This window comes from Garra rufa, chromosome 1, assembly GCF_049309525.1.
Source record: "Garra rufa chromosome 1, GarRuf1.0, whole genome shotgun sequence".
In the NCBI taxonomy this organism is placed as follows: Eukaryota; Metazoa; Chordata; class Actinopteri; order Cypriniformes; family Cyprinidae; genus Garra; species Garra rufa.
The window spans coordinates 106,141,086-106,160,240 of NC_133361.1; the positions used below are offsets into that span (position 1 = coordinate 106,141,086).

The 19,155-nt window shown below is 37.7% G+C and overlaps 1 protein-coding gene across 1 annotated transcript in view; it reads left to right on the forward strand.

Annotated features, from left to right (window-relative positions):
* Window positions 1–19,155, forward strand: part of LOC141323491 (uncharacterized) — a 307,348-nt gene that overhangs the window by 9,674 nt on the left and 278,519 nt on the right. The window contains exon 3 of the mRNA XM_073833482.1: window positions 4,571–4,583. Coding sequence (XP_073689583.1) covers window positions 4,571–4,583 — 13 coding nt within the window. The remainder of the gene's footprint in view (window positions 1–4,570; window positions 4,584–19,155) is intronic.

The window sequence follows — 19,155 nt, forward strand, 5'->3', positions numbered from 1 at the left end:
CTGAATAAGTAGCCGAGTGTGTTCATCAGTCCCTCTAATGTCAAAACAGTAATCATTAGTCAAGATCAATCCATTATTGCTAATTTACATTAACAAGCTGAAGCATAAAGTTACTTATTACTAGCTTGATATGCAGCCAACAAAATATCAACAAAAAATTAACACTAGTATAAGAGGAAACAAATAGTTTTAATTCGTTTAATTTTCTAATATCATTAAACTGCTTAACAACGAATGTCTCCGTTTAAAAAAGCTGTGTTAACAAGCTGATGTACAAAACAACTTACAGCCGATTCAAGAAATCACCTCATCGATTTACAATGTTTGAACTTTCAATAAGTCATCCGTTAATTTAGATTGTGTTAAACAAGTGTAATTTAATCACAATAAACAACGTTTTATCCTTAGGTACTTACACTTGAAAAGAGCCGCGTCTCCACTTTCCGCCATTTTTCGAATATGACGCCTCCTCTCGCGGAGCCTCATGGGATAGGAAAGTGTCCATGGTGTGTGTACTACAGAATTCGGGTGGAAGCAGTAGGTCATCCGGGTACTTCTCGCCTACTGAATTTCGAATACTATGAATTCGGACATACTACTCGCCTCGCGTACTGCTTTTCGCGTACTATATAGTAGGGTAGTATGCGATTTCGGACGCAGCCAGTGTTTTTGTGTCTGCCTTGTGTCACATGACAAGCTTGACGCGTCACCATGGAAACAATAAGGACGAACATTCTAAAGTAACGGTCGCTTAAAAAAAACTCACTCTCGGGGGTCTGCTAGAATATTTTAAACTCACCACTGAAAGGGTTAAAACTCACACAAGCTCTTTGATGTTGCAAATTTGCAAGTTGATCCTTTTGCGGCGCATATGTACACAGGACAGAGAATGTAAATCTCACCTCTAGAAAAACCACAAAGCATCCCTCTATCCAGATGCACCTGGAGGAACAGTGAGCGTTATTCCCAATCAAGATAAAACAGTGTTATACTATGCTCTTGTTCTCCCAGGAGCAGGTTCAAACAAACCTGCACTTCCAGTTACAAAGCTGCTGACAAATGAACACAATGTGCTAAATGTGCTGCTGAAATTTGTGCAATGTCAGCAAATTGACCTCTGTTGTCCAAGTACATCACATCAAGACAGATTTTAGTCGGGCACTGATCCAAAGTGTCCTCGTATCATTCAACAAAGAAAATGTTAAATGTAAGTGGAAAGGGCTTGTCATTTCAGACTTCCCAAAACTGACTTTAATTTACAACAGCATGTCACCTAGCAGTAATTATTATTATTAGTATGCTAAATACATGGCAGCAAAAAAAAAAGCACCAAAAAAGATGGACGCAGGTATGAATATTAATCAATACAATTAAGCTTAGTTCCTGGAGGGCCACAGTCCTGCACAGTTGAGCTCCAACAAGCTCCAGCTAACACCTGCTTGGAAGATTCTAGGGGTGCTTCTCACAATACACAAATTCATGCTTCATTATTTCCTCCATTCCTCTTGATTGAACCCCAATTGAATCGTCGTGTAGGACATCTCAGTTCTCTAATTTCACTGTGAGGAGGTGAGGAACGATGATTGAGGAGGCTTCCAGAGGGTTATTTGCACAAAAGTAAAATTAGGTTAGGGGGAAAAACAAAAAGGCAGAGATTTGCATAGTTTGATCAGAAATATCTTGGCTTAGTCCATTGCACATTTGCTGAGTCAGGAAGAGAACGTGCAGCTCTGTCAAGCCAGGTGTAGATAGTTGGTATATGTGCATGTTCACAGCATTCTTAAACAGACCACGAGATTAATAACAGAATCAATGCAAAAATGGATAAAACCTATGCTTTTTTGAAATTTAACATGAGGATTAATTGCAAACCCTTATCAACTTTGAACATCTATTTTGCCTATCTCGTATATCTACTCTTATCTATTATTTATTTATTTTGTCTAGCTAATTTATTTGATCTAATCTATAATCTGATAATTGTATCTATTTTTATCTAATTGTTTATCTCTTTTACTTATACACCCTTCTTACAGAACAAAAATGTCTGGCCAAAAAAGGACCTAGCAGCAAGTAAAGATTAAGAAAAAGAACATCACTGGTTAGTGATTTGATTGCTGAAAAAAAATAAAATAATACAAATTAGGTGAACAGAGTTTGCTGACATTTTTTGTCCTGACAAAACTATTAATACAAGTTCTGTTGAATATGGCAGAAAGAAGGCACATCTGCAGAAGCAGAGTTCCCTTCTGACGAAAATGAGACTGTGTCACTGAACTCCAGAAGGCTTATAGAGATGCATTTTGCAAATAAAATAATTATACACAGATGGTTCAAAGAACCCTGAAAATGGACTCACAGGTGCTGCAGCGTATATCCCACAATGTGAGGAAATTATTAAAAAGAGAACAACAGTTATCTCTCAGTTTATACAGTAGAACTTGTAGCCATAGGCTCACAGTGGATAGAACAACGGAATAAAAACAATGTAGTAATTGCATATGATAGTCGCTCTGCTCTCAATAGTATACAATCTGGGAAATCATGCAGACTTAATTTTAAATAAAATATATCAAGCTATATATAGGTTACATAATAAAGGTTTTAATGTATCATTTGTCTGGGTTCCTGTACATGTTGGTGTGAAAGGAAATGAAGAAGTTGATGTATTGGCAAAACAGTCCTTTAAATCACAAACAGTAGACTTGGAAATTGCATTAAGTAAAGCTGAAGTAAAGCAATAATTAAAGTTCATACACAAAGGAAATGGCAGGAATATTGGGATATTAATGACACATGAAGACATCTGTATAACATCCAAAGGGTAGTTGGAGGGGGAAGAGATTTGGGTAGAAACCGAAGGGAAGAAACGGTCATAACCCGTATTAGAATAGGACATACAGGACTCAATAAAACACTTCATATAATAGGTAAACATACAAATGGATTATGTATACATTGTAATCAACTTGAATCTGTACAGCATGTGATAGTGGAATGTCATGCATATGGAAATGAAAGGAAATTATTAAGAGATGCATGTAAAAAATAAAGTCAAATTTCAATTGGAAAATATACTTGGAGCAGCACTTAAGAAAATATATGTACAGTTAATCACATTCCTGAAAGAGACGGATTTGTTTAAGAGAATATAAAGTTTGTTTTTTTTAATATGTAGTTTGTCTGCCAATCTCTTGTTCCACACTCCAGTCCAGTTGGTGGCGGTAAAGCACCTATCAGTTGGTTTGCCAACCGCCAGAAACGCTTCAGAAGAAGAAGAAGACGTCACAAGGCTGCGCTACGCTCCTGTTATTCGGCTGAAGAAAGGTGTGTGCTTTTAATCATTCAAAGTGTTAAATAAATGCGATCATTATTGTTTATCATTTATTTGCTTTATGTAGGATTGTAAATAAGGTTTTGTGCGGATAAAGCTCGTCCACACATTAGTAACAGGAAAAGTGCGTCTCATTTGGCTTCCTGTATCTTGCAGCAGTTTATCATGAACATCAGTTCACTAGCAATGTGTAACGACAACTTTTAGAATTGCAATTATTGCGAATGTTTCTTTTTTGTTTTTGTTGTGATAAAAAAATTAAAATACAAAAGCAAATTTAAAAATGTGTAATCAATTAAATGTAATATGCTATTAAATGTTAATCAAAACTGGATGATAAGTTAAAGTTTCCAGTGTTTTAAGTGTCTGTGCCCTGACTAATAAACGAAGGCTGATTGACATATGCTCAGATTTAATTTGTTCTTTTTCTTCTCTTTTTTTTAATTTATTTCTTAATTATTCTCATCTTAAACAGGACAAAGTTTCCCATCACAGGAAAAAAAACAATCCTCCAGGTGGAGTAATTGTTATAAAGATGGAGTTTATTAAAGAGGAGAGTGAAGACATGAGGATTGAAGAAACATTAAGAGTCAAAGATACTGAGACACAAACAGGTTGGTTTTCATTCTCAAAGCTGGACTATCCTATGAACTGTCCTGTACATTTTATCAATTAATTTGTCTTTGGCAGGTGTTTTTCTACTTTGTTTGCCCTCCTGCAGCTTTCTTTTTTGAAAAGGCCATTTTCTACTCGTGTAGCTGCTCTTTTAAAAAAACAGCATTTAAAGAATTGACTCGTTTATTATTTAAAGGTTAATGTTCACTGCTAGGATTGAGTAACATTTTTCATATGAAACAGTTGTCTGCATATGGTCAAACTTGCTCTGATGTTATGATGACGAATGCCCAATAAAGTGTTTTATTGTCCGCATCAAATTACATTTACAAAAGTAATGTGATTATATTTTGTGACAATAAAATGTATACTTAGCACTCTTTTAGAAACAAAAACAAAGTTTTCCGTTAGATTACATTATGTAGCACCATGATATCGAATTGAATTATTGACATGATAGTCGTTACTAGTTTTTCTCAGTTGATTTGGACCATTTCTCAAATCATCCTTGACATTTGCAAAACAGCAAAAGCCAATCTCTTGCTTAAAATCCCTAGTTTATCTCTCAAAAATAAATATCTGTGCCATCAGAATGAAAAGTCCTTGTGTTGTTGTGTACAGATAAGACAAATCTGTTAGTCATGTTGTCTGTATAACAGTGTACTCTGTAGGGACGTTCTGATGTAAACTATGGTTAAAGTCTGGATGACCATTAGGTTTTCTGAATTCCTACAACAAATATTTTTGAAACCATCACTCATTTTCTCAAAACCTTAAACACAAATACAAATGTTCAAACTAATTTCACAGAGCTTTCACCTGACTCTTCTGGCAAAATCAACCAATACCTTAAAAAAACATTTCACCTGCGATGCAGCGTGGAAAGAATCGCAAAGGAAATGTATAGAAATGTGCTTGACATATTATGACAACTTGTTCAACCACTTTGCATGCAAAGACTTATGCTATGAACCAATGCCTAAATGTTGAGAGGGGTGAGACTATTCAACGGAGACCCATTGTAATACATTTTGATCAACATAAGCAATTGAAAATGTAGGAAACAGCAGATAATTGTACATAATCATTTGCTTGGATGTAGCAAAGCATTTTCATCTTGTTTAAAGAAATGACAAACTGCTTTTTTGATGTGTACAACGATGTGAAGATTAAACAAGTAGTTTTGAGAATTTCGATTCTGATCTGAACAATGTACCAAAGAAAAACTGTAAATTGAACCGTGAAACCAGTGACGATTCCTACCCCTCCAGTACAGTACGTCATACTCTGATGCCAAACACTCTTAGCGAGAAAGAAGGCAAACTCACCATAAAAGTAAAACTGGTGTAGACAAAGTTATCATACAAGTGGCAAAACTTGTAAAGAGCATTTATAAGCACCTTAAATACTGAGGCGGCTGATTAACTGCTGTGCGTCCCAGTCCAGCATGAGTCAGGTGAAGCAGTCAGCTGCTTATTTACATGCTTCACTTTCAAATGATAAGCCATATGTGAGGTTGATGAGTGATAGGCCAATGTTTTTATTTCTTGTCTGATATACTGGAATTAGTCACTGCCTTTTTGGTATTCAATTGACTCAGCATGAGCCAAATTAGAGACAAAAAAATAATAATTTGCTTCTGTTGTTCAAAAATTACAAGCCTAAACTTGACTGCAAATTTGAGCTGCTGGCACTAGAAGGTTTGAGTTAGAGACTTGAAACTTGCTGTGGTTCGTGTTGAGTTTGTCCTCTATCTGTGTTTCAAATTTCACAATGATCTTGCAAGCGGTTCTACAGGCAGCCATAGACTAGAGTGCAATCTTAATAGTATTTGAGCAATCCTAAGTTAAATGAGGAGTTAGCAATATTGAGGTTTTCTCAGATTACATGCAACATCTCTTGCAGTTGCTTAGTGGATGTAGAATATTGTTTATTTGACAAATGTTTTGATGCCTGTTATTTTGTGCCATTAAACTGGGGTTAACTTTTATTTGTCTTTTTCACCTTAGACCTAATGACACTGAAAGTGGAGAGTGAAGTACTGAATGAAATGGAAGAGAATTATGGTTTCATTAATGGAGAAAAAACCTTTAGTTGTTCACAGACTGAAAAGACTTACTCAATAAAAAGAGCTCTAAAGACACACGGCATTTCACACAACCTGGAAACCTTGGTGTCCACATGAGAGTTCACACTGGAGAGAAACCTTATGCCTGCCAACAATGTGGGAAGCATTTCAGTCAGAAAGGAAGTCTTAAAATACATGTTTTAATGCACACTGGAGAGAAGCCTTTCACCTGCCAACAGTGTGGAAGAAGTTTTAACCGGAAGGGAAACCTTCATTTCCACATGAGAGTTCACTCTGGAGAGAAACCATTTATATGTGGTCACTGCGGAAAGAGTTTCAGATATAAAGCATCCCTTAAATGCCACATTGATTTGTCACATGTCAAAGAATGAAAAAGACTTTGTAGGCAGTGCTGGTGATAGTGAAAAAGAATAAATTGAGAAGGGGAGGAATTAAAAATTATAGTGCAATTTAAAGAGGAGTTGAAACGAGCAGATGAGATGAGATCAAGTGTGTGAAAGTACTTGAAGATGGAGCATTGGTGGTAATATTTATTAGTAAAGAACAGAGGAATAAAGTGATAACAGTGAAAATTGTAAGCAAGCAATGATTCTAAGTTGCAATCAAATATGTAATAAAATCTGGGTTTCTGAAGTAATGACTGGGGTCCCATTAAGTGTAAATATGAGAATACAGGAGGAGATGTAATAGAAGCCAAACGCTTACAAATGACTACAGAGCATTGAGCTCTTTCTTCCTGTCAGTTTGTCTCTCATGTTTATCTTAAGCCTAAGCCATGCCATCTTGCCAACATGGGTCATTTTTGATCAGGAAGGTTTAGTAAAGTATCACCACATCAGAGAAACTCATGCTGCACCAGAGCTACATGACTGAATGACTAAATAACCTCTGCTCCTGCAATTTATATAAGGATGGCCATGATGTATTCATATTTCAAAAAACGTTTGTATAAAGAGAATAAACCGGTTTTATAAGTGAAGCTGGGAAAGCCGTTTTTAAATTGTATTCATTATCTGCTGAGATCTTCATGTATTTAATAGTCGTATATTTTTGCAGTTAATTTAAGTGTTACTTTTAACACTAAGTAGTACAGATTACATAAACAGTAATGTTCATTTTATCAAGCTATCCAAATGGCGGATTGTGGCTTGGTTTTACTTGGACCATGAGACAATGGTATCATTTCTAGATAAATTGAGTAGCACGTGAAAACAATGAAGCAGTTCACACCACAAGTGCTCATGGTCAGTATTGTACTGATCTATCAGCGTTACATTCTCTATTATTTTAATCTAGAGCCAAACATGCTTTATGGAAGCCCTTCCTGTGTGCGTTACTTCTCCATAAAGACACTAAGCACAATACATTGATTATATTGAGGTAAACTAGAATACGATTGAATACATTAAGTCACTTGTTTTCCAATTAATCATTTTATACAATATGATGAATAGTTCTTATTTCTAAAGTAGAATACAGTGATTCAGATATTGTGTAAGAGTTAAAGAATTTCTAACCAGACATCAAGTGGTATGATGGAGTGATGTGTTTTCAACCATTTTCATTGGCTAAATGGGGATTTTGCTACCTTGAAATGTATATTTTTGGCTATAAAATCTCATTTGTCTCTTTGCTCACAGTCAGCTGTGTGTAAAACAGATAATTTTATGCAGAAAATTAAAGCAAGTGAAAGACAACTTCTGTTTGGCTTTTCATTCTCAGTCTACACAATTATTTTATTACTTTAATAAGAAATTCTAAAACACTGCTTCATATTAGCATTCGGCAGCAACATTCCCTTCATATTACTGATACAAAACATTTTTTAATTTAAATTCAATTAATATTTGATTGTTTAAAATGCAAGTGCAATTATTGTCACCAAAGCTAACCCACCCAGCACCAGACATCATTTGGTCTTTTTTTGGGCTAAATCATGTTGGCCTGTCATTGACTACTTTAATCTAAAATTTACATTAAAAATTAGTCATTATTTGGTTCATCGGATTTAGTCCAAATGTAGCTTAAAAATTAATGTTGAAAATTGGTCTTTGTTAGGTCCGTCTGATTTTTGTCCAAATTTATATTTTAAAGACGTAATTTGGATGTCTTTTTTTTTTGTGCTAAATCAAGTTAGCCTGTCATTGACTTCTTTTAGCCCATAAATTAATGTTAAAAATCATTGTTTGGTCCAGGCAGGTTTTCTGGTGGTGGATTTTCAGTGTGTTGTCTTCCAGTGCCCGGCTCAGGCCACACTTGGCCCAAACTCCCCCTTCGCAAACTCTGCCATTTGGCCCTACATCAATGTAAACAAATTTCTGGTCCGCAACCTACTAAAGCCATTAGAGCAATTGAATTGAAGCCTTTGTAATTGTAGTAATGGGACCCTGAATTTGGAGGAGGATGGATGCTGACATGCTTGCCATCTAAGGCACCGATGCAATGTATTTAGTTCCACCTCTCCTTAAATCTGGTGGAGATGAGTTTCCACTCCTCTTCTGTGGATGGTACTTTAAGGTAATCTTGCTGTAATGCCTTTTAAAGAGCCTCACAGGTTTCGACTACAATCCTGGAAATACTGTGCCTACTAACCCGAAATGTGTATTCGAGAGAGGAGAAGGTCTGTCCTGTGGCCAAGTACCTCAGCGTTACTGCCAGTCTCTCCCCAACAGGTATTGCCTCCCTCCTCACTGTGTCTTGGCTTTTTAATGATGGTTTCAGAAGGCTCACCAAATTGCTGAATGTGGTTTGCCCCATTCGTAGCCAGTTTCCATAGCTAGGTGCATCTTCCTCAGCCAGCTCCCTCAGAAGCTGGCTGTAACATCCCCTCTTCCTCCTCAGTAGCCATCTTCTGGTCCATGTCTGTTTTTCCTTTTTGCTGAGATGATTTAAATTAAAAGGTTACTAAATGATTTCTATGATGTTATTGCACAGCACAGTAATATGCTATATACAGTAATTACATATGGCAGTCATTTACGCTTGTCTGGCAGCGGAGGACGCTCGCTTGGGGGCGGCGTCTGCTCACTCCGTGCCCGATGCGGCGGTGCCGCTCACTCTATTCCTGATGCGGCGATGCCCGCTTACTCTGTTCCCGATGCAGCAGCGTCCGCTCACACTGTGCCCAAGTGGATGGCAGGCATTTACGCTCGTCTGGCGGCGGAGGACGCTCGCTTGGCGGCAGCACCCGCTCATTCTGTGCCTAAAACGGCGGTGACCGCTATCTCTGTTCCTGAAGCGGCTGCGACCGCTCACTCCGTGCCCGATGCGGCGGCGTCCGCTCACTCCGTACCCGATGCGGCTGCGTCCGCTCACGCTGGACGTTCACTTGGCGGCGGCGGCACGGCAGCGCATCCGCCACGTGGCGGCGGCGGAGGCGCTCTTTCGGGGGATGGCAGTCGCGCAGGGGCACGCTCACGTTCCTCTGACGGCGGCGGTGCCCGCTGACATTCCTCTGGCGGCGATGCCAGCTCACGTTCCTCTGGCTGCCTCTTCGCCATTGATGGGATGGGATGGTGGACAGATGATGTCTTTTGCAGCCTTTTCGACTGCATTCTACACAGAATGCTGCCCTAAATTTGCTTGATGTGCAACCAAAATATAAATTTTGGCGACCATACTTGGCACTGATTGTGTCATTTTTGAGATAATATGTCACCCCCTCCTCAAATTCTGAACTTGTTCCTTGACATGATGTTGTATATATGTTTGTGCCATCAGATAGGGCAGTAACGATTTTCAAATAAAATTATTCTATTTTTATTTTTTCCCCCTCGTAATGATATGAGGTGGCTTTTTTTAGTGGACCTATTTGCAACACACTTGCTACGTATCAGTGCTGGCCGTGTGTATGGACTTGGTTTTGCCATCCTAAGGGTAAGAGAAAAATGCACAACATACTTAAGAATACTTACTGTGAAGTATGTGTATTTAGACAGTACCAGTCACAATTTGAAATATTTTCTGAGGTAAATCTTGGCTTCACAAAAAAATAAGTGTTCCTGTCAAGATTTTTTTTTGTTTAATAGTCTTCTATTTTTTTTTTTTACTTCACACTTCATTCATGTTAGTGAGTCATTCATTGAAAGTTATTAATATTTCCTGTGAAGTAAAGATTTACTTCATAAAATGAACCTAACCCTAAAGACAGCCATTTCACCACTTCCTGACAGAAAAGCTTGTTATCTGAGGTAATTCTTTACTTCACAATATATTTTATCAATGACTTTCAAAAAAATAAGCCAAATGTGTGAACAAATTTTCTCGTGAAATAAATATTTACCTCAGATAATTATCCTAACCCTAAGAATTATCCAACTCTCCGTCTGACCGCAGACTTAGATTTACAAGCCACTTTTTTCTGCGTTTTTTTTTAGTAAATTTCTTGCGTTTTCCTCCTTATGAACAGTAAATTTTCATGCACGACAAAAAACTTAAATTTCTAGGTTTGACCAATTTCCATAAACAACTCAAAACTTAGGCATTTCGAATTTCTTCTAGTGATTCCTATGTAGAAAAATCACAGCTGCATTACGCACAGCATCAGAACCACATGATTGCAAACAAACCATAGCGCCGCAATTATACAAAAACAATGTTTTGCTTATTGTGAGTATAAAGACTTTCACTTTAAGTTCTCTGGATGTCAGTTTATTTTACTTTTGGCTTATCAAAGACAACAGAGATGTTGTACATAGCAAAACACGTTTATTTTAATTGAACATTTGTAATGTTGCAGTGCTCTTTCCGTGTGTGAGTGTGGTTGCCAGCTGTGGGGTTAGTCAGACGGCAATTCTTCCAGTTATCTTCTATCCTAAAACAACAAAACGAAAACATGCAGTAGTACTATTTTTTCATTTCTAGGACTATAGTTTTTCCATTGAAAAATAATTTGTAAAGACTGTTGAGACTGTTGGATTTAGACCAGGCGTAAATTTAGTGTAAATAAGGATATCCGTCCCAAATGAGCTTTTTTGCCGCATTGGCATCTCTGTATGTAATTTACCACATGAAAATTAAATACTTAAGTTCAGTTTCTGTACATGTACATTTAATCATATCACCTTCACATGCTAAAGTTCACATATGCTAATGGTCAGCGGCTGTACATGACGGACAACTTCAGAAAACATTTTGTGAACTTTTTAGCATTACCAGATACACAGTGATTATGGTAGCTAATGTCTACAAATATAAAAATATAAATACCTTTTATACCTATATATAAATACCCGACCGACAAAAGCAAAAACAAAAAGGCTGTGTCTGAAGAAATAAGCAGGAGGACCGGACTAACCTATACTGCCTCATGCCAGCCTTTCACACTTGCTCCAACTGCGCTGACTCAGAAGACACCCACTACAAATAAGAGGGAAAAAAAGAAAAGGTGTGTAAGCAGAACAAAAAAATTCCAACACTGTGTGCGTGCGTGCGTGCGTGCGTGCGTGTGTGTGTGTGTGTGCGTGCGTGTGTGCGTGTGTGTGTGAGTGTTGCCAGCCTTGCTCCAACTGCGTCGACTCAGAAGACACTGCAAATAAGAGGGAAAGAGAGGAAAATGTGTGTAATCACAACAAACACTATTTGAATAAATTAGAATTAGAAAGTTAGAATAAATCTAACCTATGGGTTTTAAGCCTAGTAAAACCTTTTCTAATATGTGGATTAGAAGGAACACAAAAGCTCCCTATACCAGAAAGAATCAGTATCAAACCTTCTGGTCATGCATCCCTCTCTGTAACAGTTCTGAGGATTAAGAGAAGCCTGACTATTTTTCAGGGTCTGACATATCCACCTACACTTGGAAACATTTCCGGTACAACCATTAGATTTGAACACTTTGACCAATGTTACATGTAAACTAAAAACAGTTCAGGCATGATAAAAACAACCCAATGATTAATAATTTCCACGCTGCTCATGGGAGTCATTGTAACAGTTCCGTTTTGGTAGAAAATACAGTGGCACCTCACAGATTGCACATATGACTGGTGTCTTCTGGTGGCAAAGCTTGCACTCTCACTGTCCAACAGTGCTGTCATCTGTGACGTGCTTCAAATTGTGGCAATCAAATTTTAATGCCTGAGGTGCAGCTGTGCTTGATTCCAAACCTGCAAATTCCAGAACAAGTGTTTTCTGGGTCAGTGGTCTTTCCTTCTTTTCTCTGGCCAGATGCTGATGCCAAATGAAGGCATTGACAACAGCAATATCTACAAAGTAGTAAAAGAAAGATCGATCTGTGTCTTGTGGAGCAATTTGTAGTATCCAATGAGGACATCGGACAGGTCCACTCCTCTCATGAACCAGTTGTAGTCCTGTTGAGACCACTGCCCATCATTGGCCTTAAACCTCCTTTGCATTGTGTGACCTTCATATGCTTTTCGGAAAGTGGAGCACATCAGTACTTCCCGAGTACCTTTCCATTTTACAAACACCAGCTCATCACATGTACCCTTGTGGAGCATTCTGTTGCCTGTTGTCTTTGGGAAACCAATCTTGTTTAGACGAATGGTGTCACATGCTCAAATCTTCTTAGAGAGGAGGTCTCTGAAAAGCATGGGACTGGTGTAAAAGTTGTCAACATACAGCTTGTAAGCAGTGCCCAACATCTTTTCATCTATGAGTGACATGACAGACTCATAGCTCAGCCCATTCTGAGATGGCATGGACTTACCCTCATACACAAACTCACAGGTGTAACCACTTAACGAGTCTGCCAAAACAAAAAGCTTTTAGCCCCATTTAGTGGGTTTGTTCTTCATGTACTGCTTGAGTCCAGACCTCGCCTTGGATGCCACCATCCTCTTATCTATGGAGATGTTCTGATTTGGATGAAAAATGTTCTGCAGGCATCCCTAATGTCATAGAGAGACCTGATCTTCCCCAATTGGTCATAGGCTGTTGTTCCCTTTTTCTTTTCATGTTCTTTACATCCCGAGGATCGCAAAAATGATGTTCAGAAACTTCCTACAGGACAAAATCTTAGTAGGAAGGGGAATACTATTAGCCTGGAAAAATCCAGACCCTAATCTATTAAGATTAAGGGTCTGGCATCGAGCAATGAAAAAGACCTAACTCGAGGGGCGGCACCAAGCGTGCATTTGAAACTCTCACTGCACGCAATTGGATAACGCCACAAGAATACATGGTGTGACGTATCCAGAGCGACGGTGAACATATAAGAGTGGATTTCAATGTTATAACATAAACAATGTGACAAGATTAATAACTATTAATTACGACAGCCGAATCAACCTCATAAAACAATTAGGTCCGATCAAACCATTCAACTAATATGTGGATGCACTAGCTCTTCATTTAGCAGCGAGACATATCGTCCTGTTCCAGTTAGGCTACTGCATTACTATTGAATATTTCCATTTTTCGTTACAGTAAGTTTACCAAGTGACTCTTACCATTTGTAAATGAGATGGACCTCATCCACCACAATCCCGATCAGGTTGTCCCGGTAGACCTTGTTCGATAACATTTATCGCCACTTCTTTTTTAACAGCCAGGACTCGACACTGCCGAATGCTATCTGGCATTACCCGCTTCGGATCTGTTCCTCTTCGTGGTCGCCCCATACGCTTAACTACCAGTGGAGCTAACTGAGAAATTAAACTCTTGCCATATCCAGTCGGCAAAACAGCAAAAACGTCCTTCTTGCAAAGGAACGATTCGAGCGCGGCTTTCTGTTCCTCTTTTAAATGAAAAGCCAAGTCTAACTCGGTCATTGTAGCGGCCAAAGCCGACTGATTTTCATCTGTAGATCTCTTTCAATGTTTACTAATGATTTCTGAGGTCGCAGCGCTGTCGTCATCAGTTTAGCTCGCCTCTGGCCCGCCTACATCAGATACACCGATTTGATTGGTTCCCAGTATTGCTTACGTATTGCAGTAACATGCATCATTGCTCGATACCAGAGTGTCTTGCAGAGACAATTCAAATTGTGCTCTCGCGAGACCTCTGGATTTCCAGGGTAGAACACTATAGGTTTGAGAACTCCTTCAGTAGTCAGTCACAGCAGAGACCTCACAAGACCCATGTAAACAACATGTGCCAGGTAAGACTTAACCTTTTCACACGTGAGTTTAAAATATTCTATCTAACCCCAAAGAGTGAGTTTTTTTAGGCGACCGTTATTTTGGAATGTTTCGCATTACTGTTTCCATGGCGACGCGTCATGTGACACCGCATCCAAAACAACACTGTAAGACACATGGATCGCTTTTATTTCGTTTTCCCTTTTTTATTATTGATATTCACAAGCATGCTCACTATATTATGAAATATCTGATATTCCGATTTCGAAATATGTGAATGTATTTAAAAGTTGAAACACTTTTATAATGACCGCGTTAGTTAATCTATACCAGGTGATGGGCGCTGCCATGTTTGTTCACGCTGAATCCGAGCTGAGGGATTCACAACACGCAAATTCATCCTCTCCTCCTGAAAGACATTAACCCTCAAAGACCTACCCAGATAGCACACGCACGTCGCGGAGACGTCTATGCGACGTCGTCTTTTTCATCTGGCAGATGTCTGGCAGAGGACGTTTGCTCATCTGGCAGATGTCGCCGAGACGTCCGTGCCAGATATTAGAACAACGCTTAGCCTACATATTTAAGACGTAAATGAATTCAAACATCCCTAATTCGCTCTTTAGACGATGTTAATCAGAAGTTCATACATCTGCCAAATGTCTGATTCATGTCGGAAAGACATCGTTTTATTAAAACACCCCCCTCCCATTATTTGAATTAAATACCCTTTTGCCACGTCTATAATCCTCCCTAGTACATGTTACAATAACCAAATATGATAATAAATATATAAACCGCACCTTCAACTAATAAGAAAACACACATTCGTTGATCTGATAAAAATACATTTAATAACAAGCAAACATTTGATTTATTTATACAAAAACGACAAAACAAGATAATAAACTATATGCAGACAAAACAATACACTTTATATTTATAACATATGTACATAAAAAAATAAAAAACTTACATCTTGCCTGGGGCCAAGCGAAGGAAATCTTTAATAAATTTCTCCGCATCCGATTCCATTGGAGACTGGAGGATCGGATTCCTCATAGCTGAAGCTGTAAGTTAAAAGGAGCAATTACAATAATTTAATGAATATAAACCAATCTTTTCCCACTTAAACTTAATTAACGTCAGATTTTTTTTCTTCATCTAGTTCTTCTGAATAAACAGGACAAAGTTATCCACTGAGCATAAACAACACCTAAAGCTAGTTTGCCACCTGCCAATAAACAAGAAGAGGGCGCACGTGAACTACGCACGTGAGTTGAGGTGAGTCAAAGCTCTTCGCGCGTATTTCAACCTAACCATGAGCTGTGCAGAAGACACGTCCTAGCATATTGCGAGGGAAGATTTGGTTAAGGTAGGTGTATATTTTAAAACTAATTGTGCAGTGTCTGCGATCGATTTTATAATAACTTCCAAATTAATTTTGTGTCGGTTGATCATGATGACTCTCACCAGTTTGTTAGCTAGCGAGGATACCATGCGTTGTTTAGGGAGCGTTTTGGTTTCAACTAAATTTCTAACGGATTTAACTGATGTTTTAAATCTCATTTAAGTTCTTAAGTTATTAGCATTTCTAAATATTCTCGAACACGGCTGATGCCACGTTATTTGACCAGTTTGAACATTGTTATAAATCATTGCAGTACTTAACTAATGCTGTCATAACAGCTCCACCATTAAGCCTTTCATGCATGGTGTCCACATTTGTGGACAGTTATTTAACTCCATTTAGAGTAATATGCTAGTATTTTATAAACTAAAATTTGGAGTAAAATGTTGTTTTTATTCACCAAAAATCAACTGACCACATTTGTGCACGTCATGCAACAGTGGAGTCAGATTCCATAAAGTCTGATTTCTGTAATTTGCTAGTATATATATTCGCTTTTTTTTTTCCAGAGATGCTATAAAATCTATCAACATAAAATTAATTACTATAACATTAAATGGCAACTTTACACATACATAGTGTAAATTTGCATTTTGCCTGCCAAACAGGTACAGCACAGGTCAAGGAGTCAGTACAGAATAATAGAGAATATCCCAGAGGACAGTGGAAGTAAGATAAGGATGAAAATATAATAAGTTCTTAATATCAGCAATTTTTGATATGATTTTTATGATTTGCCTATATTGCTAATAGGTTTCCCCATATATGTAACCACTGTTATTGTTCCTACAATATGTATTTTATTGTTATAATATTGTGATATTGTTTTTAATAACTAAACTGACATGACGTGATTCTTACCATTCTCTGCATAAACCCTCTGTCAGATAATCTTCCAGCCTATCTAGATCCTCCGTAGATACTATAGGAAAGACACTGCCCTCTTCCTCTTCAGCCATCTGCATTTGGGGTACAGCACACCTGTTTCCCACTAGAGACTGGACCAATGACATAAGATGATTTATCTTCATGTCCATTTTCTCTAGTGTTTTCATTTAATTCCAGAATGATCCTTTCTACAGCTGCAATAAGAAGATAATGTAATTTGGTATGTTGCTTTGATGAATGAAATAATGCATTTTGCTGATTATTTAAATTGATAAATAACATATATGTGCATTGATTTGGGACAGAACTCAAGACTGGATTTTCCTGTCTCACACCAGAAGAACCTGTAAGCATTAATTTACTGTAAGGTTTTAAATGTTTGATGTAGTTTCACATGCATCTACCTTGACAGAAGCTAATAATGATGGTTTTCATAACAGCATTTAAAGGGGTGGTCTACCAGCTTTTTTCAAAGACTTGATTGTTTATAGGGTACACCGTTTTTCACATTTCTTTATTCTATACTGCTTCTCAGTTCTAAAAATGGTCTGTTGACTTCCTGATTTTCATCCCTCAGAAATACACAATTGGCTCAGATTGTTTAGCTGGCCAAGTGTGTTGTGATTTACTAACCACCTAGTGCACATTGTCCAGAAACGTCACGTCACGTGCTATAAGTAGTTGCATGCCCTCCCAGTGTATTGTTAACAATATATATATAAATTTGAGCCTGAGTCAGACCCAGAGAATATTGTTGAAGAGGATCAAGCAGAACCTATGCAAGCTGGCTTAAAAACTTATGTGCACCCCTGATTATGCCCCATGTACATTATGGAACTTTTTTTACACCTGGGTAGTGGCCAAATCAAACCATATTTAGTGTGCATGTAGCTAAATGAGCACAAAAGCTATAACTGAAGAATAGTTTACACTGGTCAAATAAACACCAACATTCAAAGTTGGCTGGTGGGATTAAAAAAGAACTTTGTACGTGTTTGTAGGCATTTGATGGATGAGTATGAACTTTGTACTTCGTTTACATGCTACGACATAAAATGACCCCACCCCCTCTGTTGCGCAGTCCCGGAGGACAGGGTTTATGTAAATTACAGGGTTCCTAACCCAGGAAGTAGCTTGTTGTAGTCCCTACCAGCTATTTGTTGTAAGCCTTAAAAAGCTAATTCTGTAAAATACAAAAATTCTCCCTTTGTATTGAACTTTTAAACATAACTTTGCAGATGTTGTTTATGCTCAAACTGCCACATTACACGCTAACTAAAGTTAAAAAAGCGAAATGGTAATTAATGAACATCTCATGTTTTCTCCACAGCGCTGCACTCTCTTGTCTTCTCTGTAGAATTCCTAAGCATTTCACGTGAACAAAATTTTAATTTGTTTTTAAAACTTATAATAGATTGTGTAACTTTAGATTTGATTTTAAAAAGTGCCAGATCTTTTAAAATAACTATTTACATCAATTTTCAATCAATTTTGCTTACTATTTACATTTATAATTCTCAAAAATGTTAACTTTTTCTAAAATTTAATTTTCTTCAGAAAAAAAAAAAATTTTTTTTTTTTTTTTACAATGCTTATATCCATATCTGTTTAGTAGTATTTACATTTGATGAAAACAGGGCAGGTTTTGAAAAATAGCTTTTTATAATAATAATTACAGAATTAATAACTATAATAATTACAGCATTAGCTTTCTGCTCATTTTAGAGAATTCTGTCTCAAACTCATCCATGTCCAGTTCATGTGTTATTGCTTTTTCATGAGCTAAAAGTACAAGGTTCTTTTTCCTTTCAGGAAGAATTGTTTGGTGGAATGGAGTCAAAATTCTTGCCAGAGTAGAGAATGAGCTCTCACATGAAGCAGTAGAGGCACCCATGACCATTGCAAATACATACAATTTATGAAGACCTGCAAATGCAAATTTAAATTTCTTCAATAGTTTGGAGGTGGAGGAGAAGGTGCTGTGGAGCTTATTGGAGAGGGAGGATGGACAGGTGGAGAATGTGCTGTTGAGTTGACTAGAGCAGGAGAATGGCCATGAGATGGAGATTTGCAGCTGATTGGAATTGAGGGATTTTCCATTGCGGTTTTCCGAAGCTTGTGAGGGATTTTGGGGGCATCTTTACAGTGGGGTCTCAAATGATCTGTAATTTTGGGCACCTTGACACTCCTTTCATCTTGAAGATCCGTACTCTTTCCCTCTAGTGCCACAACAGTGTAAGGACCAAAGTAGTTAGCCTCCAATTTTCCCCCTTTCCGCTGCTGGCTTCTCACGTTTTGTGTCCATACTTTGTCCCCAACTTCAAAAGCTTTGGTGGATGGAGACAACCTTTTCCTTATTTTCTTTTGAGAGGTTTTAATGTTTGCCTCTGCCTCGCGCAAACCTTCACCAATCCTCAACACACTCTCTTTGACTTGCTTCACGGTTACTATGTCTTCCACACTTTTGTCAATCTAAAAAAATATGTAAAGTAATTTACATATTAAAATGGTTATTCTGTGTCAACTCAACTAGACATCCCAGCTTAAATTTTTGATTTTGTTATTTTTTCTGAAGAAGAATAGACATGAATAGTGATGAAAGCCAAAATATTAAAAACCACTGACAAATATTTACTGAGTTATCCACTATTTTGTAGAGGAATTTCAAAATGGCAATTTTCACCTTGGATTCTGAGTTACAGGGGGATAAAAATTACTTCAGAAAGATGGCAGTATCATTATCTTTTACACAAAGCAAAATCTGTTGACTTTAGCA